General features: G+C 43.9%; 2 protein-coding genes and 1 long non-coding RNA gene across 3 annotated transcripts in view; 1 reads left to right on the top strand and 2 right to left on the bottom strand.

Annotated features, from left to right (window-relative positions):
* LOC137356508 (uncharacterized) overlaps nt 1-23,815 on the bottom strand; it is a 293,635-nt gene that overhangs the window by 178,350 nt on the left and 91,470 nt on the right. The window lies entirely within an intron of this gene.
* On the top strand, nt 15,749-16,195 carry LOC137356248 (histone H2A-like). The gene has a single exon (XM_068022120.1). It carries the CDS (start codon nt 15,749-15,751, stop codon nt 16,193-16,195), a length of 447 nt encoding a protein of 148 aa, XP_067878221.1.
* LOC137356158 (histone H4) lies at nt 17,520-18,037 on the bottom strand. Its single transcript, XM_068021972.1, has one exon. The coding sequence runs from the start codon at nt 18,032-18,034 to the stop codon at nt 17,723-17,725; it is 312 nt and encodes a 103-aa protein (XP_067878073.1). The 5' UTR covers nt 18,035-18,037; the 3' UTR covers nt 17,520-17,722.

The raw sequence follows: 23,815 nt of genomic DNA, 5'->3' as shown, positions 1-23,815 counted from the left end.
TCAACACGAGGGGTTACAAAGATAATAAAAATATAAGGCTCTGTATGTGAATGCACATAGCATTCAAAACAAGGTAGAGGAACAGATAGTGCACATTGAAGTAAATCAATATGATATAATAGCCATTACAGAGACATGGCTACAAGATAACAATGGTTGGGTCCTGAATATTGAGGCGTATACAGCATTCAAGAAGAATAGGGAGCTAGGTAAAGGTGGAGGGGTTGCACTGTTAATCAAGGATGGCATTGGTGCAATAGTTAGAGATGACCTTGCTTCAGGAGATCAGGATGTAGAATCGGTTTGGGTGATGATGAGGAAAAGTCGGAGAAAGAAGTCACTCGTGGGAGTTGTGTACAAGCCCCCAAGCAATAATGACAGTGTAGGGTGAAGTATACAAGAACAAATTTTGGGTGCTTGTGATAAAGGGATAGAAATAATAATGAGGATTTTGTTCAACATTTCAACTGGAAAATTCAGATTGGTTATAGCAGCCTGGACGAGGAGTTCATAGAATGCTTTTTGAGATAGTTTCTTAGAGCGGTACATTCTGGAACCATCCAGCTAGGGTTATATTAGATTTGGTATTGTGTAATTTAACAGGGTTAATTAGTGACCTCAGAGTAAAGGAACCTCGAGGTAGCAGCAACCACAATATGATTGAATTTTGCATCCAGTTTGAAATTGAGAGGAGTGGGTCTAAGACGAGTATTTTAAACTTAAATAAGGACAACTATGTGGGCATGCAAGCTGAGCTAGCTGAATTGAACGGGGTTTCTAGGCTTGCAGATAAATTAATAGAGAAGCAGTGGCAGACTTTTAAGGGGATATTTCAGAATACTCAAAGTATACTCCTACAGTAAAGTAAAATTCCAAGGGGAGGACCCACCATCCATGGTTAACTAAAGAAGTTAATGATAACCTCAACCTTAAAGAAAATGCATATAATTGTGCAAAGATGAGTGGCAGGTCAGATGATTGGTCAGAATATAATGAAAGGCAGAGAATGTCTAAAAGGTTAATCAGGAGAAAATAAATTAGATTATGACAGAAAATTAGCCAGAAATGTAAAAACGGATAGCAAGTGTTTCTATAGGTATTTAAAAAGGAAAAGTGGAAGTAAAGTGAGTGTTGGTCCTCTAGAGAATGAGAATGGGGAGTTAATAGTAGCGAATAAGGAAATGGTGGTTGAAATGAACAATTATTTGGCTTCTGTCTTCACTGGAGGATACACAAAATATTTCAGTAATAGCAGTTAATCAGGAGGTGGAAGGAAGAGAGGAACTTGGTGAAGTTACAATCACCAGGGAAGTGGGACTGAGTAAACTGATGGAGCTGCTGGCTGACAAGTCTCTGGGTCCTGATGGGCTTCATCCTCGGGTCCTTAAAGTTATGGCTGCTGAAATAGTTGACTCGTTATTTTTTCAAGATTCGCTAGATTCCAAAAAGGTTCCATCAGACTGGAAAGTAGCAAATATAACCCCTCTATTCAAGAAGGTGGAGAGGCAGAAATTGGGTAACTATAGGCCAGTTAGCTTGACCCCTGATTCAGGGTAGGCATTAGAATTGATCATTAAGGAGGCTATAGCTGGGCATTTAGAAAAACACAAGGTCATTGGAAATATTCAGCATGGCTATGTGAAAGGGAAATCATGGTTAATCAAAGTGTTAGAGTTCTTTCAAGGAGGAAAATGCACTGGGGATAAAGGGGAGCCCATTGACATCCAGTATTTGGTTTTCAAGAAGGCCTTTGTCAAGGTGTCACATGAAAGGTTATTGTGCAAAGCAGGAGTTCATGGTGTAGTGGGTAACTTAATTAGCATGGATAGAAGATTGGCTGGCTGGCAGAAAACATTCTGATCGGGAGGATGTGATAAGTGGAGTAACACAGGGGTCTGTGCTGGGCCCACAACTTTTTACAATTTATATCCATGACCTAGATGAGGGGAGCAATGGCATGGCAGTTAAATTTGAAGATGACACACAGATCGGTAGGAAAGTGTGTTGTGAAGAGGACATAAGGAGGTTGCAGACCTTGATAGATGGTTGAGTGAGTGGTCAGAAATCTGGCAGATGAAGTGTAATGTGAAAAAATGTGAAGTTGTTCACTTTGTCTGGAAGATTCAAAAAACAAAGTATTACTTAAATGGAGAACAACTGCATAATTCCGAGGTGCAGAGGGATCTAGGTGTTCTGGTGCATGAGTCATGAAAAGTTAGTATGCAGGTACAGCAAGTCATCAAGAAGGAAAATGGAATACTATCCTTTATCATGAGAGGAATTGAAAATAAATGTAAGAATGTTATGCTTCAGTTATACAGGGCATTGGTGTGACCACATCTTGAATACTGCATGCAGTTTTAGTCTCCATATTTCAGGAAGGAAGTAAATGTGTTGGAGGCGTTTCACAGGAGGTTTATTAGATTGATACCTGGAATGAGTGGGTTGTCTTATGAGGAAAGGTTGGACAGACTGGGCTTTTCTTCACTGGAGTTTAGAAGAGTGAGGGGAGACTTGATTGAAGTGTATAACATCCTGAATGGTCTTAACAAGTGGATGGGGAAAGGATGTTTTCTCTTGTGGATGAGTTCAGAACTCGGGGGTGCTGTTTTCGAATTAGGGGTCGCCATTTTAGAACAGAGATGAGATTTTTCTCTCTCCGAGGGTTGTGCAACTTTGGAATTCTCTGCCTCAGAAGGTGGTGGAGGTGGGGTAATTGAATATTTTTAAGGCAGGGGTAGATAGATTCTTGTTAGGCAAGGGAATCAAAGATTATCAGGCATAGATGGGAGTGTGGAATTCAACTCAGAAATTGATCAGCCATGAACAAATTGAATAGCGGAGCAAGCTCAAGCGGCTGAATGGTCTACTTCTGCTAATTCAGCAGGACTGGGGGACTGTTTGTAATATGCACTGTAAAGCAGGAACTGGTCCAGCAACATGGAATGAGCCAGGGGAAAGGGAGAGGTCTTTCTCGGGCACTGTCTGGACAGGGAGAGAGAGACAGAATATGATGAACTCCCTTTTCAAAATCATTGCTGATTTCTCTCTCCAAACTGTAATGAACGTTCCTGGTTTGGATTCAATATCTCACTGTTTGTTGTTGTTGGATAGTGAAGTGGGTGGCAGAGTGGCACAGTGGCTAGCACCGCAGCCTCACAGCTCCAGTGACATTGGTCTGGGGCTTCGTACTGCTTGTGTGGATTTTGCAAATTTTCCCTGTGACTGCATGGGTTTCCGCTGGGTGCTCTGGTTTCCTTCCACATGCCAAAGACTTGCAAGTTGATAGGTAAATTAGCCATTGTATAAAACAAAATGCCCCTGGTGTAGGTGTGTTGTAGGAGAATAGTGGGGACTTTAGAGGTAGAAATGGGATTAATATAGATTGGTAAAAATGGGTGGTTGGTGGTCAGGAAGGACTCGATGGGCTGAAGGGCCTGTTTAGGTACTGTATCTCTCTATGAATGGCGGAATAAAAATGTCTGAATAATGTAGACACGGCAGATTTTCAAAGACTGTCTATTGCAGGATCAGGTGAGGAGATTAAGGACACTTTTTTAAACAGTTATTACTTCTTGTCCGTTGAACAATTGGACATGGAAATAGAACTCTGGCTTGTGCAAATATCACTTCTCCATTGAGTCGTCCGAGTCATTGAGCAGTGTGGGGCATGGGTTGTTTCTGAATGTCACAAAATTGCTGTAAAACTGCTCCAAATACCTGGGAAACAGAAGCAGAGTGCTGCAGTACTGCAGTGGACTCAGACACTGACACTACTTATGTGTGAACTTTCCTTTTGTGATTGCTCAGAATGATTATTATTGAAAATATTACATTGATCACTTTTGTGTCTTCTCACTCACCTGTTCTTCAAGTGTAAGAGTTACCTTTTTTTTCTGCCAGGCAAACACTCGAAGGAACCAGAACGAAAGTCATGACTCATCAATAGATGGAAAAGTACCTCCAGCTCTTTCCAACACATATTAGGTACAGTATCAGTCACAAAGCACAGTGACACGGTCAGGTCATCATTTCCACTGTTACAAACAAAAGAAGTAGTCAGACCCAGACTGATCCCAAAGAGAGACATTATCAATCCAATAGTCAAACAGAGCATAGAGATAGTATTTGTTTCTATTTCTCTCCAACTGACTGGTAGATACATGAATCACAGTCCAAAAACACACACATTATCTGATTTAAATACACTGTGTCACCTTGGCTACAATTCAAATACCAAATCTTAAACAGAACAGACAAAATGTACCTGATTGAAAGCTACAGAATGAATCTCAATAACGTACCCCACAATATAAACTGAGCTACAAATTACACACCACTGTAAACATGTCACTAAGGGTCAGACAAAAACATACAGGATTAGTTCATTTACTACAAACTGATGGAATTTGACATTACATGTCAGGTCATACTCTAAAATTGAAAGATTGTCATTCACAATTGCTTTTGCAGAGATACAAATTGGATAAAAAGCACAACTCACAAACAAGAATTGAATAAAACCTACAGCAATAAAACATTGTTAATTAAACACAAGTAAACACATATTGATACATTAACGTGTGAAACAAAGAGTTGTCACCACAATGCCTGAGATACATATGAAGTACCGGATATTCCAAAATTGTGTCGACTCTGGAGCAGTTCGTACAGATTGGAGGGTGGAAAATATAACCTCACTATTTAAAACAAGGAGGGAGAAAAAAAAAGGAATTACAGACCAATGAACCTTACATCAGTAGTGGGGAAAATGCTGGAGTCTATTATAAACGATGTGATAGTTTTACGAAAGAGAAGTCATGCTTAACAAATCCACTGGAGTTTTTTGAGGATGTAACTAGCAGACTCGATAATGGAGAACTAGTGGATGTGGTGCATTTGGATTTTCAGAAGGCTTTTGACAAGGTCCCACATAAGAGGTTAGTGTGCAAAATTAAAGCACATGGGATTGGGGGTAATATACTGGCAGGGATTGGGAATTAGTTGACAGACAGGAAACAGAGTAGGAATAAATGGGTATATTTCTGGGTGGCAGGCAGGGTTCAGTGGGGTACTGCAGGAAACTGTGCTTGAGCCCCAGCTATTCACAATATATCTTACAGACTTGGGTGAGGGAAGTAAATGTAACATTTCCAGGTTTGCAGATGACACAGAGCTGGGGGTGGGGTTTGTGGGGGGGGATTGTGAGCTGTGAGGAGGATGCAAAAGGCTTCAATGTGATTTGGACAAATTGGGTGAGTAGGCAACTGTGTGGCAGATGAAATATAAATAGGATAAAAGTGAAGTTATCCACTTTGGTTTTAAAACAGTAAAGCAGATTATTATCTGAATAGTGATAGATAGGGAAAGGGGGAGGTGCAACGAGACCTGGGTGTCCTTGCACATCAGTCGCTGAAAGCAAGCATTCAGGTGCAGCAAGCAATTAGGAGGGAAAATGGTATGTTGGCCTTCGTTGCAAGAGTATTTGAGTATCGGAGCACAGATGTCTTACTGCAGTTATACAAGGCCTTGGTGAGACTCATCTGGAGTGTTTAGAGTCATAGAGTGAGACAGCACTGAACCTGGCCTTTGGGCAACCGAGTCTGTGCTGACCAACAACCACCCATTTTTATACTAAACCGACATTAATGCCATATTCCCTACCTCTACCCACCTTCCCGACCACCAACCTATACTAGAGGCATTTTACAATGGCCAATTTACCTATCAACCTGCAAGTCTTTGGCTGTGGGAGAAAATCAGAGCACCCAGCGGAAACCCACATGGTCACAGGAAGAACTTGCAAACTCCGCACAGGCAGTACCCAGAACCAAACCCATGTCGCTGGAGCTGTGAGGCTGTGGTGCTAACCACTGTGCCGCCGTATTGTGTGCAGTTTTGGTCTCTTCATCTGAGGAATTTTGTTCTCGCCTTGTTTCCTGGGTTGGCAGGATTGATGTACGAGGAGAGATTGGGTCAAGTAGGCCTACATTTACTTTGGTTTAGAAGAATGAGAGGGGATTTCATAGAAACCAATAAAATTGTAGCCGGACTAATCATGCTGGATGCAGGGAGGATGTTCCCGATGGCTGGGGAGTCCAGAACCAGGGGTCACAGTCTCAGGATAAGGGGTATGCAATTTAGAACTGAGATGAGGAGAAATTTCTTCACTTAGAGGATGGTGAACCTATGGAGTTGTCTACCGCAGAAGGCAGTGGAGGCCAAGTCATTAGATATATTCAAGAAGGAAATAGATATATTTCTTAATGCCAAAGGGATCAACTGATATGGGGAGAATGTGGGAACAGGGCACTGAATTGGACAAATACCCATGATCCCTATTTAAATGGTGAAGCAAGCCCTTTGGGGGCCTTCTCCTGTTCCTATTTTCCATGTTTCTATGAATACAGCAGGATCCCACACTCTCAAACAGTACATAGCCACCTAGGTGCAGAATGAATCCTCCACTCAAACAGAGAACAAGAGCTTCAGAGATCGAGAATGAATCACAAATACAGACACAGTATCAGTAACTTACATATATTGAATGAGTCCAACATGTGTGCACAGTACAGATACTGGCAGATACAGAATTTCTCATGCATGTACATACTCCCCGAGAGACAAGCACAAAGGGAATGAATTCCAAACACACATCCAGTACCAGAGACTGTCAAATTCATAATGAAGCCTAAATTCACACACAGGATCAGAGACTGAAAGGTACAGAATGTGATCCACAGTCATATCATTATCCTTATCCTTAGCCCTTATCCATGAGGTATGAGGTTGTTGCTCCACATGTGGACGAGGGCACAGGCTGCAGGGAGGATGACCCCAGCACCGTGGTTCAGAGTGCCATTCAAGTGGGGGTTTAGTAATAGGGGATAGTATAGTTCAGGGAATAGATATCGTTCTCTGCAGCAAAGACAGGGAGTCCTGAAGGCTGTGCTGTCTACCTGGTGCCAAGATTAAGGACATCTCTTCTGGACTGGAGAGGAACTTGGAGTGAGATGGGAAGGATCCAGTTGTTGTGGTCCACATAGATATCAATGCCATAAGTAGGACTTGAAAGAGGTTCTGCTGAGGTACAAGGAACTGCTCGGGGCTAAATTAAACAACACAACATCAAAGGTAATACTCTCCAGATTACTACCTGAGCCATGTACAAATTGACATAGGGTAAATAAGATTGGAGAGGTAAACGTGTGGCTCAAAGTTTGGTGTGTGAGTAATGGGTTCCAATTCATGCAGCAGTGGCACCAGTACTGGGGAAGGAGAGAGCTGTTCCATTGGGATGGGCTTCATTTGAACCATGCTAGGACCAGTGTCCTGTTGAATCGTATAACTAGGGTTGTAGATATGACTTTAAAGTAATTAGTCGGGAGAAGGTTTCAAATGAAGGGAAGTTTAAAAAATCAAAAAGGAATGAGAAAGCACTGGTGCAGGCTAGTGAAGAGACATATGGTAATCAAAATGTGACAGGAAGGTGTCGAAAATATTAGCAGAAGAGTGCAGCAGAAATTAAAACCAGAATGACTAATAATGGTAAAAAGTCAAAGCTTAAGGCTCTTGAACTGAATGCACCCAACATTTGGGAAAAGGTAGATGTGTTGATGGCACAAATAGAAATAAATGAATGTGACTTGATAGCTGTTAAGGAGACGTAGTTGCAGGGTGACCAAGACTGGAAACTCAATATTCAACGTTCTGGAAAAATAGACAAAAAGAAGAAGCAGGTAGGATAGCTTTGTGATCAAAGGAAGGTATCAGTCCAGTGGTGAGTGGTGATATAGGTGCAATAGATCATGATGTAGAATCAGTTTGGGTGGAAATTAGAAAATAGCAAGGGGAAGAAGTCACGGGTGGGATTCGACGATAGGTCCCATCCATGTTGGCTCACTGTCGGTCAAAGTATAAATCGGGAAATAAAGGTGCCATGTAAGAAGGGTGGCAGAATTGTTATGGGTAATTTTAATCTGCATATTGAGTGGACAAATCAGATTGGCAGAGGTAACATTGAAGACAAATTTGTAGCATGCATCAGGGACTGATACTTAGAGTAATACATTGCAGAACCTACCCGGGAACAGGGTATTTTAGATCTAGCAATGTGTAATAAGGTAGTATTAATAAGAGATATTGTAGTTAAGAATCCTCTGGTGTGTAGTGATCACAACATGGTCGAATTTCAAATTCAGTTTGAGGGCGAGCAACTCGGGTCTCAAACCAGTGTCCTTAACTTGAAAAAGGCAATTGCAGTGGTATGAAGAAAGAGTTGTCTAAAGCGGGCTGGGAAAATAGCGTAAGGGGAAAGTCAGTGGATGAGCAGTGGCAGGCATTTAAACAGATAGTTCATAATGGTGAGCAAAAATTAATCCCAGTCAAAAAGAGAAGGATGAACCACCCATGATTAACAAATTCAGTCAAGGAGAGTATCCAATCAAAAACTAAGGCATACAAAGCGGCAAAGATTTGTGGTAGGCCGGACGATTGGGAATTTTTTTAGGGACCAGCAGCGGATGACTAAAAAGCTAATAAAAAGGGAGAAAATTGATTATGAAAGTAAATTGGCAAGAAATATAAAAACAAACAGCAAGAGCTTCTATGGGTATATAAAAAGAGAGTAGCTAAAGAGAGTGTGGGACTTTGGAGGATGCAACTGTAGAATTGATCACAGGGAACAGGGAAATGGCAGATAATTTAAACCAATATTTTGCATCTGTCTTCACAGTGGAGGACACTATAAACTTCCCACAGATATCAGATAATCAAGGGCCTAATAGGAAGAAAGATCTTGTAACAGTCTCTATCACGAGGGACAAAGTACTTGACAAACTAATGGGACTAAAGACAGACAAGTCACCAGGACCTGATGGCCGACATCCAAGGGTTTTAAACCAAGTGGCTGCAGAGGAAATGGAAACATTGGTCAAAATATTCCAGATCTCAGTGGATTCCAGGAGGGTCCTAGCAGATTGGAAAACCGTTAATGTGATGCCCTTGTTCACGAAGGGAGGGAGACAAAAAAGCAGAAAACGATAGGCCAGTCAGTCTGACATCTGTCATTGGGAAAATGATGGAGTCCATTATGAAGGAAGAAATAGCAGGATATTTAGAAAAGCTTAATGCAATCAAACCAAGTCAACATGGTTTTGTGAAAGGGAAATGCTTGTAATATCATCAAAGAACTCTGGCAAATTTATCAAACATGAGTTGATAAACTGGTACCGGATGCTGTGGTGTATTTGGATTTCCAGAAGGCATTCGATAAAGAGCTAGAGTAATGATTATAGCACAAGACAGGAGCTCATGGGGTATTGGGGGTAATGTATTAGCATGGATTGAGGATTGGTTGACACACACAAGACAGAGTCGGGATTAATGGGTCTTTTTCAGGTTGGAAAGATGTAACTAGTGGAGTGCCACAAGGATCATCTGAGGCCCTCAACTGTTTACTATCTATATGAATGACTTGGAGGACGGGGCAGAGTGTAATATATCCACATTTGATGACTATCCAATAATAGGTGGGAGGACATGTTGTCATGAGGACGTAAGGAATCTGCACAGGATACAGACAGGATGAGGAAGTGGGCAAAACCTTGACAGTTGGAGTTTAATGTAGGAAAGTGTGAGGTTGTGCACTTTGGTAGGAAGAATCAAAAGGCAGATGATTATTTAAATGATGAGAGACTCCAAAAAAGTGGAGCACAGAGGGATCTGGGTTCTTGTGCTTGAAACACAAAAGTTAGTATGCAGGTGCAGCAAGCAATTAAAAAGATGAATGGAATTTTGGCCTTTATTGCGAGGGGGTAAGACTTTAAAAATAGGGTCGTCTTGTTACAACTGTACAGGGTGTTGGTGAGGCCGCACATGGAGTACTGTGTACAGTTTTCATCCCTGTATTTAAGAAAGGATATACGGGCATTGGAAGCAGTTCAAAAGAGATTTATTCGGCTTATACCTGAGATGAAGGGGTTGACTTATCAAGAATGGCAACACAGGTTAGCCCTTTATTCATTACAGTATAGAAGAATGTGGGGTGTCCTTATTGAAACGTATAAGATTCTGAGAGGGCTTGACAGGGTAGATGCTTCCACGAGTGGGGGAATCTCGAACTGCGGGACATAATTGCAGAATAAGGGGACACTCATTTTAAACTGAGATGCAAAGGAATTTCTTCTCTCAGAGGGTAGTGAGTGTCTGGAATTCCCTACCCCAGAGAGTTGTGGAGGTGAGATTACTGAAAGTATTTAAAGAGGAGGTAGATAGATTTTTGAAATGTTGGGGAGTTGAGGGCTATGAGGAGCTGGCATGAAAGAGGAGTTGAGGTCTGAGGCAGATCAGCCATGATCTTATTGAATGGCGGGGCAGGTTTGAGGGGCCGAATGGCCTCCTCCTCCTAGTTCTTATGTTCTTTGGTTCTGAAATAAATAACATAAGAAACAGGAGCAAGACTAGGCCTTTTGACCCCCCTGCCTGCTTTTCATTCATTAAAATTATGGCTGATCTGATTGTGGTCTTAACTTCAATTTCTTGGCTTCCCCCTTACCCTTTATTCCATTGTAGATGGAATATCTGTCAGGCAGATCAGAGAATGACAGCTATATAATGCATCCCATACTCAATTACAGTACATGAAACTGATGGACACAGGGCAAATTTCATTGACATAGAGCAGTAGAGAATAAAAAGCACAATGAGAGCCACAGAATAAACAACACATTCACATACAATACCAGAGACAGAGATATTGAATGAATCTCAGGCTCACTGTCAGTGCCAGTTACTGATGAAAAATGAATTTATCCGTACACATATTCAGTTTGAGAGACTGATTGGTACATAAGTATATTCATACTCACAGGGAGTAGCAGAAACTGACATACACCACATTAATCCCACCTCACACAGAGTACTGGAGCCTGAAATGATGAATTGGAACCAGATATAATCACAAAATAGAAAATAAATGTTACTGAATAAAGTACATGTTTACATGTGTCAAACTCATTGAGTGATGGTGGTTTAATGCTGACCAAAGCTGCCTTCCAAGCTGTTGACCTCGGTTCCTTCCTGCAGGTCAGGTATCAATTCTAATACCATCCAGCTGCATTGATACCTTAATTGTCAATGTAATTTCCAAAATAAAATTGACAAAATACTCTCATCATCCATGTGCAGCTCCCATATAGCTGAGCTTCAGTTTTCTTTCAATGAGAACTATGTGAACCAAAGCACAGCCTCTAAACTGATAAATGAGTTCCAAATCAGAAACAATGGCAAAGATATTTGTTAAATAGAGCAAAAAAAAAGGAGCCTGTAAATTTCACCAGTTAAACTGAGCTCTGGATAATGATTGAACCCACAATGATAGACTCACAGACCAGATACTGACAAGGACAGAGTTCAAGCAACACGCAGATATATCTGAGGCTTCAAAATACAGACAAAGATGTTTCTCACATAAAAGAACATAAGAACTAGGAGCCGGAGTAGGCAATTCAGCCCCTCAAACCTGCTCCGCCATTCAATACAATCATGGCTGATCTCATTTCGGCCTCAACTCCACTTTCCTGCCCGTTCTCCATAACCGTTCAACCCAATATTAATTGAAATTCTGAACATCTCCTCCTTAAATTTACTCAACGTCCCGTCATCCACCACACTCTGGGGTAGTGAATTCCACAGTCTCACGACCCTTTGAGAGAAGTAATTTCTCCTCATCTCTGTTTTAAATCTGCTACCCCTTATTCTGAAACTATGACCTCTCGTTCTAGTTTGCATCACAAGAGGAAACATCCTCTCTGTCTACTTTGTCAATCCCCTGAATCATCTTATATACCTCAATTAGATTTCCCCTCATTTTGCTAAGCACTAAAGAGCAAAGGCCTAAACTGCTCAATCTTTCTTGATAAGACAAACCCCTCATCTCTGGAATCAGTCTAGTGAACCTCCTCTGAATTGCCTCCAATGCAACTACATCCCTCCTCAAGTAAGAGGACCAAAACTGTACTTAATACTCCAAGTGCTGTCTCACTAATACCTTGTACAGTTGCAGCAACACTTCCCTACTTCTATACTCTTTTCCTTTCGCAATGAATGACAAAATTCAATTTGGGTTCCCTAATACCTGCTGCATCTGCAATTCACGCACGAGAACGCCAACATGCCTCTGTTCCAAAGCACTCTGACGTTTCTCTCCATTTTGATTATAATTTGACTTTCTATTCTTCTGACCAAAATGGATAACCTCACACTTATCCACGTTAAACTCCATCTTCCACATCTTGGCCCATTCACTTAAGCTATCCATATCCATTTGTAAATTTCTTATTTCTTTATTGCAACTTACTATCCAACCTGTTTTCATGTCATCAGCAAATTTGGCTATAGTGCCTTCTGTCCCTGCATCCAAGTCATTAATATAGATTGTAAATAGCTGGGTCCCAAGGACCGAACCCTGTGACACCCCACTAGTTATATCTTGCCAACCAGAAAAAGACCCATTTATACTGAACCTCTGTTTTCTGTTGATTAGCCAATCCTCTATCCAAGCCCATAAATTGGCCCTAACCACATGTGATCTTTCCTTTTGTACGGCACCTTATCCAATGCCTTCATAAAGTCCAGATATACTACATCTACAGGATCCCCATTATCCACTTTGCTTGTTACATGTTCGAAGAACTCCAGCAAATTAGTAAAAACACGATTTACCCTTCATAAAACCATGCTGACTCTGATGTATTGCGTTTTGACTTTCCAACTGACCTGTTATTACATTCTTAATAATGGATTCTAACAATTTCCCAATATAGATGGATGTGAAACTAACTGGTCTATAGTTTCCTACTTTCTGCCTTCCTCCCTTTTTGAAGAAGGGCGTTATATTGGCATTTTTCCAATCCACTGGAACCTTTCCTGCATCCAGGGAATTTTGAAATATGATAACCAATGGATCCACTATCTTGCTGCAACTTCCTTTAAGACCCTAGGATGAAGCCTGTCATGCCCTGGGGACTTGTCTACCTTCAATCCTAATGGTTTGCTGAGTATTTTTTTCCTAGTGATGATGATTGTTTTAAGTTCCTCCCTTTCTATAAACTCTGCATTCCCTGTAACAGACAGGAGCAGAAAAAATCCTGCACTCACAATCAGATACAGACAAATTACAGGTTAGGGATTGAGAGATATAGAGTGAAACTTACATTTGCAGACCAGAAACTGAATGATACAGCAAAATAGACAAGAAAACAACACTCACCTGTGAGAGCAGAGTAAAATTATACAAACATACCAGAAACAGAGAAGCATGAAGCAAACCCCACACACACTGCAGAAACTGATAGGTAAAGATCAATACTGCAAGGCACAAAGGAATTAAAGGTTCAAACGCACACTCACATTTCAGTGGCAGACAAATATCGAGTAAATCCCATACTCCCATAGCAGAAACTGACAAACACGAAGTGAAAACTACACACATACCAGAAACTGACAGCTACAGAACAGAATACATATTTAAATACCAGAAAATAAAACCAACATTCACACACCACAGAATGACAGGTACAGTGCAAACCCCACATCGTACTCCAAAAACTGACAGATACAGACTAAATCAATACTCCCGTACCAGAAACTGTCAGGTACAATGGCGATCATTGGACCATATTTAGTTTGTAGGGCAGGGAATTAATAAGTGTCACAATGTTTGAAGCGGTTGGTGAACGTGCTTGTTTGAGAACTCAAAGTAAACTTGGCTGAAATTTAAACAGTTGGTATTGAAATCTCTGCAGTAAATCGATTATTTCAGAGAGGCTGTGAGTGGATCTTAAAAGAGCCGTTGTGCTTGGTGCTTTATTTCTGTACATTGTGGAGATCTACAAGGAGCTGTTGTGCTTGGTCACTGCCTTTGTCCCTTTCGACATGGTGGACTTGGCAAGCTCCCCAGGCAGCAACAGGCCCATCGCAATAGAGACGTGTATACAAAAACCGGAAGGAGCAAATGATTGTGGCTGGTGCCATCTCCTGGCCGAAAGTGAGTCGTGCAACGAGAGAACCATTAATTTGGAACTATTTTAATTGGAGAGAAATAACAGAGTGTGGTGGAGACACATTCAATAGAGCCCTGCCAAAGAGAATTGGAGAATGATATGAAGAGTAAATCAAAATTACCACGCTATGGAGAAAAGGCCGGGGAGTGGGACTAGGTCAGCTGCTCTGCAGAAAACTGGCCCAGACAGAATGGGCCGAATGTCCTCTTTCTGTGATGCAACCATTCAATGATTCTATCCTTCAATGGTAACATAAACGTGTTAATGAAAACAAAGTGCTGGATATACCCATCAGGGCAGGCAGCACCTGCAGAGAGAGCAACAGATTTAACGTTTCAGGTCTGTGATCTTACATCAGAGTATTTACATTACATTCTGTTTTTATTTCAGATTTCCAGCATCCACAGTATTTTGTTTTTGATGAACATAAACTAAAAGTTTCAGATTAAAATGCTTGCAAAGCATTTGATTAATCAGAAGGCTATTGTGTGTAGTTGCTCCATAAATGAAGCCTGAGGGGCCTGTTTCCAGAAACAATCTTGTTATATTGGTGAGCAAAGCTGCTTTCCAAGCAGTTGAGTTAGTTTCGATTCCTGGCCATCACAATGACCATCTTTATTGCCCTGTTGAATGTCAGGCTTTAATTCTGGAACTTGAATTAAACTATCTAAAAATGTCAGAGCAATTGATAAAATTCTCATCATCCATGCAGTTCTCACATAAAATTGACCTGTGGGTTCTTTTTATGGTTACTATATATTGAAAAAGCCTTTAAACTAACCAGGCTTCAGTCACAAACAAATAGTAAACATACAGATATTTATGGCACAGAAGGAAGCCATTTGGCCCATCAAATCCATGCCAGCTCTCCGTAGATTAATCCAGTCACACTCATTCCCCCACTCGATCCCTGTGGCTCTGCAAGTTTATTTCCTTCAGATGCCTTCCCAATATCCTCTTGACGTCATTGACTGTCTCAGCTCCTCCAAACCTTGTGGTCAGTGAGTTCCAGGTCATTACCATTCAGTACATAAAAAGTTCTTCTTCGTATTCGCCCTTGATCTCTTACTCATAACCCTCAATCTGTGTTTCCGAGTGCATTTACCATGAGTTCATGGGAACTGTTTTTCCTCGTCTAACTAACCTAAGCCTGACCTAATTTACGCCAATGTCCTTTCGGGATGGAAATCTGCTGTCCTCACCTGGTCTGGCCTACATGTGACACCAGACCCACAGCAATGTGGGTGACTCTTTAAATGCCCTCTGACCCAGCCACTCAGTTCAAGGGCAATTCGGGATAGCAAGAAATGCTGGCCTCGCCTGCGACGCCCACACCCCACAAAAGAATAATAATATAAAAAAAGTCTCCGTTATTCGAAGGAGAACAAAAGTAGTTCTTCTGATCTAACTTCTAACTAAAATCCCTACCATTCAGGTAGATCTCTTCTGCAACCTCTCAAGGACCCACAAATCATTAAGTGACCAGAACTGGACACATTACTTCACTATTGGGAGCCTGACCATTTCGCGCTCTAATTTTCCGCTCGCCTCTCACTGTCTTCTTGTGATTGGTGAATTGACCAGCTCTCTGATTGGTTACATGTACAGTACAATGACACCGAGTGCTGACTGACCAATCAGCAGTGTCCCCAACACCATTCCTCCAGAAGGTACAAGGAGGAGGAATGTGGGCGGATCTCAGCATTCTTCGTGAAAGTGTTTGTGAGATTGTGGCAATGTCTGGAAGAGGGAAGACCGGTGGTAAATCTCGGGCCAAACCCAAGTCTCGCTCCTCCCGGGCTGGATTGCAGTTCCCGGTCGGCCGTGTTCACCGCCACCTCAGGAAGGGGAACTATGCCGCGCGGGTGGGTGCTGGAGCCCCGGTCTATCTGGCTGCTGTGCTCGAGTATCTGACAGCTGAAATCCTCGAGCTGGCCGGCAACGCGGCCCGGGACAACAAGAAGAGCCGTATCATCCCCAGGCACCTGCAGCTGGCCGTCCGCAACGACGAGGAGCTGAACAAGCTGCTGGGAGGGGTGACCATCGCTCAGGGCGGTGTGCTGCCTAATATCCAGGCCGTGCTGCTGCCCAAGAAAACCAGCGCTCCGAACACGAAGGGCTTGATTCTGTGAACCAAAGGCTCTTTTCAGAGCCACCCACTTTATCTGTGAAAGGGCTGGTTACTGTCTGAAAGACTGTAATATTATACTGTTATCATTGTTTTGTGTTGGAATGAAGTGTACTGGATTTTGGCATTTAGTTGCTCATCAGATGAAATGCATTCTAATTCCCTCAGCCCATACTCGGAAGGCACTTTCGGAATGCAGACAGAAGTATTTGTGTCTCCCGGCTTTGAGTAAATAAGTGGTCAAATCCTTCTGAGACGTTTATGTGCTGGAATGAACAAGAGATCACAACTCTTTCTTTTGTCGATTTGGTGGCTCTTAAAAGAGCCGTTGTGGTATTTGATGCCGAACTCAGTTCAGGGCAGGGTCAGTTTAGGCTCGCTCCCCGCGGATGCGGCGTGCCAGCTGGATGTCTTTGGGCATGATGGTGACTCGCTTGGCGTGGATGGCGCACAGGTTGGTGTCCTCAAAGAGCCCCACCAGGTAAGCCTCGCTGGCCTCCTGCAGGGCCATGACGGCAGAGCTCTGGAAGCGCAGGTCTGTCTTGAAGTCCTGTGCGATCTCCCGCACCAGGCGCTGGAAGGGCAGTTTGCGGATGAGCAGCTCGGTGGATTTCTGGTAGCGGCGGATCTCCCTCAGAGCCACAGTGCCGGGTCTGTAACGGTGAGGCTTCTTCACTCCGCCCGTGGCTGGAGCGCTCTTGCGGGCCGCTTTGGTAGCCAGCTGCTTGCGGGGAGCTTTCCCTCCGGTCGATTTGCGCGCTGTCTGCTTGGTTCTGGCCATTATCTACAGAGACCTTACACAATGTCACGATTAATGCTGAAGCTGCTCAGGGACTGCCTATTTAAGACAGTTGAGGGACCGCCCTAATGTTGTGACTGGATGCAGCCCCGTCCTTCATTTCAGTTTGAAACTCGCTCTGGGAAGTGAATGGGCATCGGGAATTGCTGCGTCCTGATTGGTTGAAGTGCAACTGAAATTTCATCAATGTCAAAAAGCCCGCCAATTTCAAATTACGTAATGAAGGAAAACCTAAATTATCGGGAACAATTGTAAAATCTCACTGATTGTAGGGTCATTTTTTCCCAGATCCCCTTCTCTGTCTTCCCACACGGTTTGAATTGGGGTTCATTCCATGTTCGGTGTCTGGCGGGAATAGAGCTCCGGTCATTGCATGTTCAAACGGGAATAAATCCATCATCTTCACCGGCAGTTCAGCTCGTCAATGGGCATTTTCACATGCAACCGTTTAATTCATGACGCGTTGAATGAACATGGAACAGAAAAACCACAGTGCAACTTGTGACACGGAAAATGACTGAGAAAGCAATACTGTATTTAAGCAAAAGTATTTATACAAAATTAGATGCAGATATCATGATATCCTGAGCTACAACCGTTTCATATCCCGAAACATCACGGCACCAGTTCGAAGCCTGGACATCCCCGCTGCAGTTTCAAGGTTATCTCTATATGAGGTTTTGGGTGGCTCTTATAAGAGCCTTTTGTTTTTGGTAGACAGGGTCGATTTGTTTAGCCGCCGAATCCATAGAGAGTGCGGCCCTGGCGTTTCAGAGCGTACACCACATCCATGGCGGTGACCGTCTTGCGCTTGGCGTGCTCAGTGTAGGTGACCGCATCTCTGATCACATTCTCCAGGAAAACCTTCAGCACCCCGCGGGTCTCCTCATAGATCAAACCCGAGATGCGCTTCACTCCGCCACGGCGAGCCAGGCGGCGAATTGCTGGCTTGGTGATGCCCTGGATGTTATCACGAAGCACTTTGCGGTGCCGCTTTGCTCCGCCTTTGCCCAGTCCTTTGCCTCCTTTACCTCTTCCTGTCATGACGTTTCTTCAGACAAACCGATTCTGAATGAGAAACGAGTAGTTTCTGCTGCCTTTTTATACAGCCTGCCCCGACCTGACTGAGAAAGAGACAGAGAGCCAGAGGCGGGTCTGGAGGAAACTGAGTGACAGACAGAGCAGAGAAATGTCTTTGATCCTCTCGCTCCGCCTCCCACTTGCTCGAACCGCCAATTCAAGAAAAAACAGTTCTCGACATTAGAGCTCAGCATAAAACCTGGAGATTCGGCATTGATAGTCACTGATAACAGAAATTAGCGCTTTAAATAAGGATCTGTTACAATTAAAAGTTCGTAATACAGCCGCCTAAGTGCAGTGCTTCCGATCACTAGTCAACCTGTTTCCGCACACCTCACCTCCCAGACGGATTGAACAGTTTACTGAAACCTAACACCAGCTGAATTTTAGAAAATCATGTATTGTGGTTTGAGATGTGACGCGGGGTATCTCGCCCGTGTTACTGTGTTACAGGCTGTCACCCTGAAACGGGCATGAACTGAGACTTCACCGAACATATACCCGGGTACAGTGAGGCCCGGACATCCCTGATTTGTTGCAGAGAGTGAGGAAGGGCTGGGTTGAGAGTCTCCAGGGAACCTGGATTTACTTCAAATCATTTCTAGGTGAAATGTGCACACGACTGCGGGACAGGGATCATTTGATCGGGGGATCAGCTCTTTCCTGAGAGACGTGGGTGGCTCTGAAAAGAGCCTTTGGGTTTAGATGTCTACAAGTTTCCCGTGCTGTTTCACTTCTTTCCAGGGGCTGCTTTCTGAGCCTTTGCTGCTTTCGGCTTCTTCCCGCGCCTTGATGATTGGACTTTCTTGGGCGGCTTTCCGCCCGTGGCCCTCTTGGTTTTATTGGCATTCTTCGCTGGAGATTTTTTTGGAAGCGTTGCTTTCTTTACCGCCTTCTTTGGCGTTGCCGTCTTCTTGGTGCTCACTTTCTTGGCTGCCGTCTTCTTGCTGCTCACTTTCTTGGCGACTATTTTCTTCCCTGGGGATTTCTTGGCTGTTTTCTTTGTGATCTGTTTCTTGGCAGCTGTTTTCTTCACTAAAGATCTCTTGGCTGCTCCTGTCTTAATCTTCTTCACCACATTTCCCTTCTTTTCCTGTTTCGCGATTTTGAAGGTGCCGGAGGCCCCCGTGCCCTTCGTCTGCACCAGGAAGTCTTTCGCCACAAGCCGCTTGATACTTTGCTTGATTTGGAACTTGCCCTTCTCCACATCGACACCTTTCACACGCAGAGCCTTCTTTATTGCCTGCAGTGACATCCCACTGCGGACACTGCATTCCGCCACAGTCTTGAGGATCAGCTCGCCCAACTTGGGACCGCCTGACCCCTTCCGAGGAGCCGCCTTCTTCTTCTTGGGAGTCTTGACTTGAGCGGCGGCGGCTGGAGGAGCCGTTTCGGCGACTGCAGTATCGGTCATGTCCAGGACTCTGCACAAAGTCTCTCTGTCAGTCAGAACTGGGTCAGAAATGAAGCTGGTGGTGGCGGCACTGAGCAACTTAAAGGCAGCGAGCGGAAGGGGCGGAGACAACTTGCTCTCAGCTCCCGGCTCCTGCTGCCTCTCTGTGTTTCTCTCTGGTCCTAAACTCTCCAATTCCACTGAAATTCGGGTATTCCAGAGTCCCAGGCTAGATCCTTCCTGTCTCTGACATCAGAATGTTTGCTGTCACAAAGGTTTCACTTGAAGTAAAGACTCCATTTTCGACTGAAACCCGTTTCATTGCTGCACTGATGACTCTCTCTCAGCCGATCGCTGACATGTTCCATACGTTTCGATTAAAATCTTGAAATCAACAAACAAACAACACTGAATTCCCACTTTGAGGATTAGAAGGGGAGCAAAGTGCTTCTTTGACTGGAAAATCTTGTTTTTTTACGCAAGAGGTACTCGGAAATCCGGCGATGAGACCAGACCCACAAACACAGTGGCATTAGACTAACGCGCCCGCCCCTTTAATACACTCTCTTCCACAATATTCACATCCACACAATCTCAGGCCGAACTCTTCGCTCAATTTAGCGTTCCCAGGACAGGATTTCCCCTCCGCTCGGCCTGTGCTGCGGATTCACGGTGGGTATTTGTATTTTCTAGACTCAGTAAGTGTTAAACACTCTGAGACTGGCGCTGCGAATGTTGTCTGTTTATCAGGTTCGACGGCAAGAGCAAGTCACAGCTTTGAATGTGTTCAAACTACTGTCCGGTTTGATGTTATTGATCGCACATATAAACATGTTTCCTGACGGTGAAAATACAAATTATCGACTGTCTCTTCTTATAGTCTATCCATATTTTTCCAGGTGTCCCAGACATCCCATTGTCAACAAGGAGAGATGTCCAGTTACAGAATAATCCCACATTCAGACGCTGTGTTTTTTTTTTGTTCCAGGCAGTGACAGGCTGGTTCTCTCCGTCCTTCGATGCAGGACTGAAGACAGATAAATGCACCGTCAGATTAGAACGGACCGAGCGGAGAACTGACAGTGACCGTCTCACCCGCGGCACCGGAGGAGAGTTCACTGTTGCAGTGCTGCACGTCTGTTCAGCGTGTCCATAACACACTCAATAACACCATTACCCTTTAATATACAGCAACAGAGGGACAGAGAGAGGGAGAGTGAAAGAGAGAGAGGGGTGAGAGAGGGAGAGAGAGAGCGTATCAGTCTTACATTTCCAAAAGGTCTGGCAGCATCTGTGGAGAGAGAAGCAGAGTTAACGTTTCGGGTCAGTGACACTTTCTTCGGAATTGTGTCTCTCCCTCTGCCTTTGGTGCTGTATCTATGTTCGCGATACAGTTAGTGAGTGTTATATGTATGCATTCTATTGTAGTACTGATAGTCTCTCACTCGCTCTATGTCTGTCTGTGTGTCTCTCTCTGATGATACAGGTGAAGGTGACATAGGGGTGAAGGGGTTCGAAGAAAGGTCACTGACACGAAACGTTAACTCTGCTTCTCCCTCCACAGATGCTACCAGACATGCTGAGTATTTTCAGCATTTCTTGTTTTTATTTCAGATTTCCAGCATCCGCAGTATTTTGCTTTTATTATTATAATTTCCAACTGTGTCCATATCACACTGAACAACAGTATTTCACCTTCACCTGTATCATCAGAGAGAGAGAGAGAGACTATCAGTACTACAATAGAATGCAGACACATAACACTCAGTAACTGTATCGCCAACATAGATACAGCACCAAAGGCAGAGGGAGAGAGACAGCATCAATAGCGAAACAAAGGCAGAGAGAGAGAGAGAGATCTGGAGTGGGCGAGAGGCTTGGGTGATGGTGAGAAGGAGAGATATACATTCACTCAGAATCATAGAAACATTGAACGTTTATGGCACAGAAAGGAACCACTTGACCCATCGTATCTGTGCCAGCCGAAAAAATTTCCACCTATTCTAATCCCACCTGCCAGCATTTGGTCCGTAACCCGGCAGATTACGGCACTTGAGATGCATATCCAGACTTCTTTTGAATGATTTGAAGGTTTATACTTCAACTACCCTTTCAGGCAGTGAGTTACAGACCACCACCACCCTGTTTGATTTATTCATTCATATGATGTGGGTGTTGCTGGCTTGGCCAGCATTTATTGCCCATCCATAACTGCCCTTGAGGGGGTTGTGGTGAGATGGCTTCTTGAACCGCTACACTCCATGTGAGGTAGGTACAATCATAGTGTTGTTAGGAAGGGTGTTCCAGGATTTTGACATAGCGACAGTGAAGGAATGGCAATATAGTTCGAAGTCAGGATGATGTGTGATTTGGAGGGGAACTGGCAGGTGATGGTGGTCCCATGCATCTACTACCCTTGTGCTTCTAGTTGGTAGTGTTCGCGGGTTTTCAAGGTGCTGTCTAAAAAGCCTTGGTGTGTTGCTGTAGTGCATCATGTGGATGGTACGCATTGCTGCTACTGTGTGTCGGTGGTGGAGGGAGTGAATGTTTGTACATGGGGTGGCAATCAAGTGGGCTGCTTTGTCCAGGATGGTGTCGAGCTTCTTGAGTGTTGTTGGATCTGAACGCATCCAGGCAAGTGGAGAGTATTCCATCACACTCCTGACTCCCGCCTTGGAAATGGTGGACAAGCTTTGGGGAGTCAGCAGGTTATTTGCTCGTCGCAGGATTCCTATCCTCTGATCTGCTCTTGTAGCCATGGTATTTATATGGCTACTCCAGTTCAGTTTCAGGTCAATGGTAGACCCTAGGATATTGATAGTGGGGGATTCAGCGATGCTAATTGCCATTGAATGTTAAGGGGAGATGGTTAGATTCCCTCTTGCTGGAGATGGTAGTTGCCTGGCACTTGTGTGGCTTGAATGTTACTTGCCACTTATCAGCACAAGCCTGGATATTGTCCAAGTCTTGCTGCATTTCTACACAGACTGCGTCAGTAGCTGAGGAGTCACGAATCATGCTGAACCTTGTGCAATCATCAGTGAACATCCCACTTCTGACCTTATGATTGAAGGAAAGTCATTGATGAAGCAGCTGAAGATGATTAGGCCTCGGACACGACACTGACGAACTCCTGCAGTGATGTCCTGGAGCTGAGATGATTGACTTCGAACAACCACAACCATCTTCCTTTGCACTAGGTATGACTCCAACCAGCAGAGAGTTTTCCCCGTGATTCCCATTGACCTCAGTTTTGCTAGGGTTCCTTGATGCCATACTTGGTCAAATGCTGCCTTGATGTCAAGGGCAGTCACTTTCTTCTCACTCTTGAGTTCAGCTCTTTTGCCCATGTTTGAACCAAGGCTGTAATGTGGTCAGGAGCTGAGTGGCACTGGTGGAACACAAACTGAGCGTCACTGACCAGGTTATTACTGAGGAACTGCTGTTTGATGGCACTGTTGATGACACGTTCCATCACTTTATTGATGATTGAGAGTAGACTGATGGGGTCTAATTAGCCAGCTTGGACTTGTCCTGCTTCTGGTGTCCAAGACATACCTGGGGAATATTCCACATTGCTAGGTACATGTCAGTGTTGTAGCTGTACTGGAACAGATTGGCTATGGGCGCAGCAAGTTCTGGAGCACAGGTCTTCAGTCCTATTGGAGAACATTGTCAGAACCCAGAGCCTTGGCAGTATCCAGCACCTTTAGTCGTTACTTGATGTCACACGGAGTGATTCGAATTGGCTGAAGTCTGGCATCTGTGATGCTGGGGCCTTCAGGAATAGTCTGAGATGAATCATCAACTCGGCACTTCTAGCGAAGATTGTTGTAAAAGCTTCAACCTTATCTTTTGCACTGATGTGCTGGGCTCCCTCATCATTGAAGATGGGGATATTTGTGGAGCCACCTCCTCCAGTTAGTTGTTTAGTTGTCTACCACCATTCACGGCTGGATGTGTCAGGACTGCAGTACTTAGATCTGATCCATTGGTTATGAAATCGCTTGGCTCTGTCTATCGGATGCTGCATATGCAGTTTGACATGCAAGTAATCCTGTGTTGTAGCTTCACCAGGTTGAGACCTCGTTTTGAGGTATGCCTGGTGCTGCTTCTGGCAGGCCCTGCTGCACTCTTCATTGAATCACGTTTGTTCTCCTGGTTTGATGTTCATTGTAGAGTGAGGGATATGCCGGGCCATGAGCTTAAAGATTGGGGTTGAGTACAATTCTGCTGCTGTTGGTACCTCGCTCATCTTATACGAACATACGAATTAGGAGCAGGAGTAGGCCACTCGGCCCTTCTAGCCTGCTCTGCCATTCAATAAGTTTATTTCTGAACTGATTACTCCA

Source organism: Heterodontus francisci, chromosome 45, assembly GCF_036365525.1.
Source record: "Heterodontus francisci isolate sHetFra1 chromosome 45, sHetFra1.hap1, whole genome shotgun sequence".
Lineage (NCBI taxonomy): Eukaryota > Metazoa > Chordata > Chondrichthyes > Heterodontiformes > Heterodontidae > Heterodontus > Heterodontus francisci.
The sequence above is the reverse complement of the archived record's forward strand: the minus strand, read 5'-3'. Positions and strand labels throughout refer to the sequence as shown.

Bases quoted from the DNA above. Each gene is read 5' to 3' on its own strand.
- LOC137356248 (XM_068022120.1), top strand. From the start codon at position 15,749: ATGTGGGCGGATCTCAGCATTCTTCGTGAAAGTGTTTGTGAGATTGTG.
- LOC137356158 (XM_068021972.1), bottom strand. From the start codon at position 18,034: ATGACAGGAAGAGGTAAAGGAGGCAAAGGACTGGGCAAAGGCGGAGCA.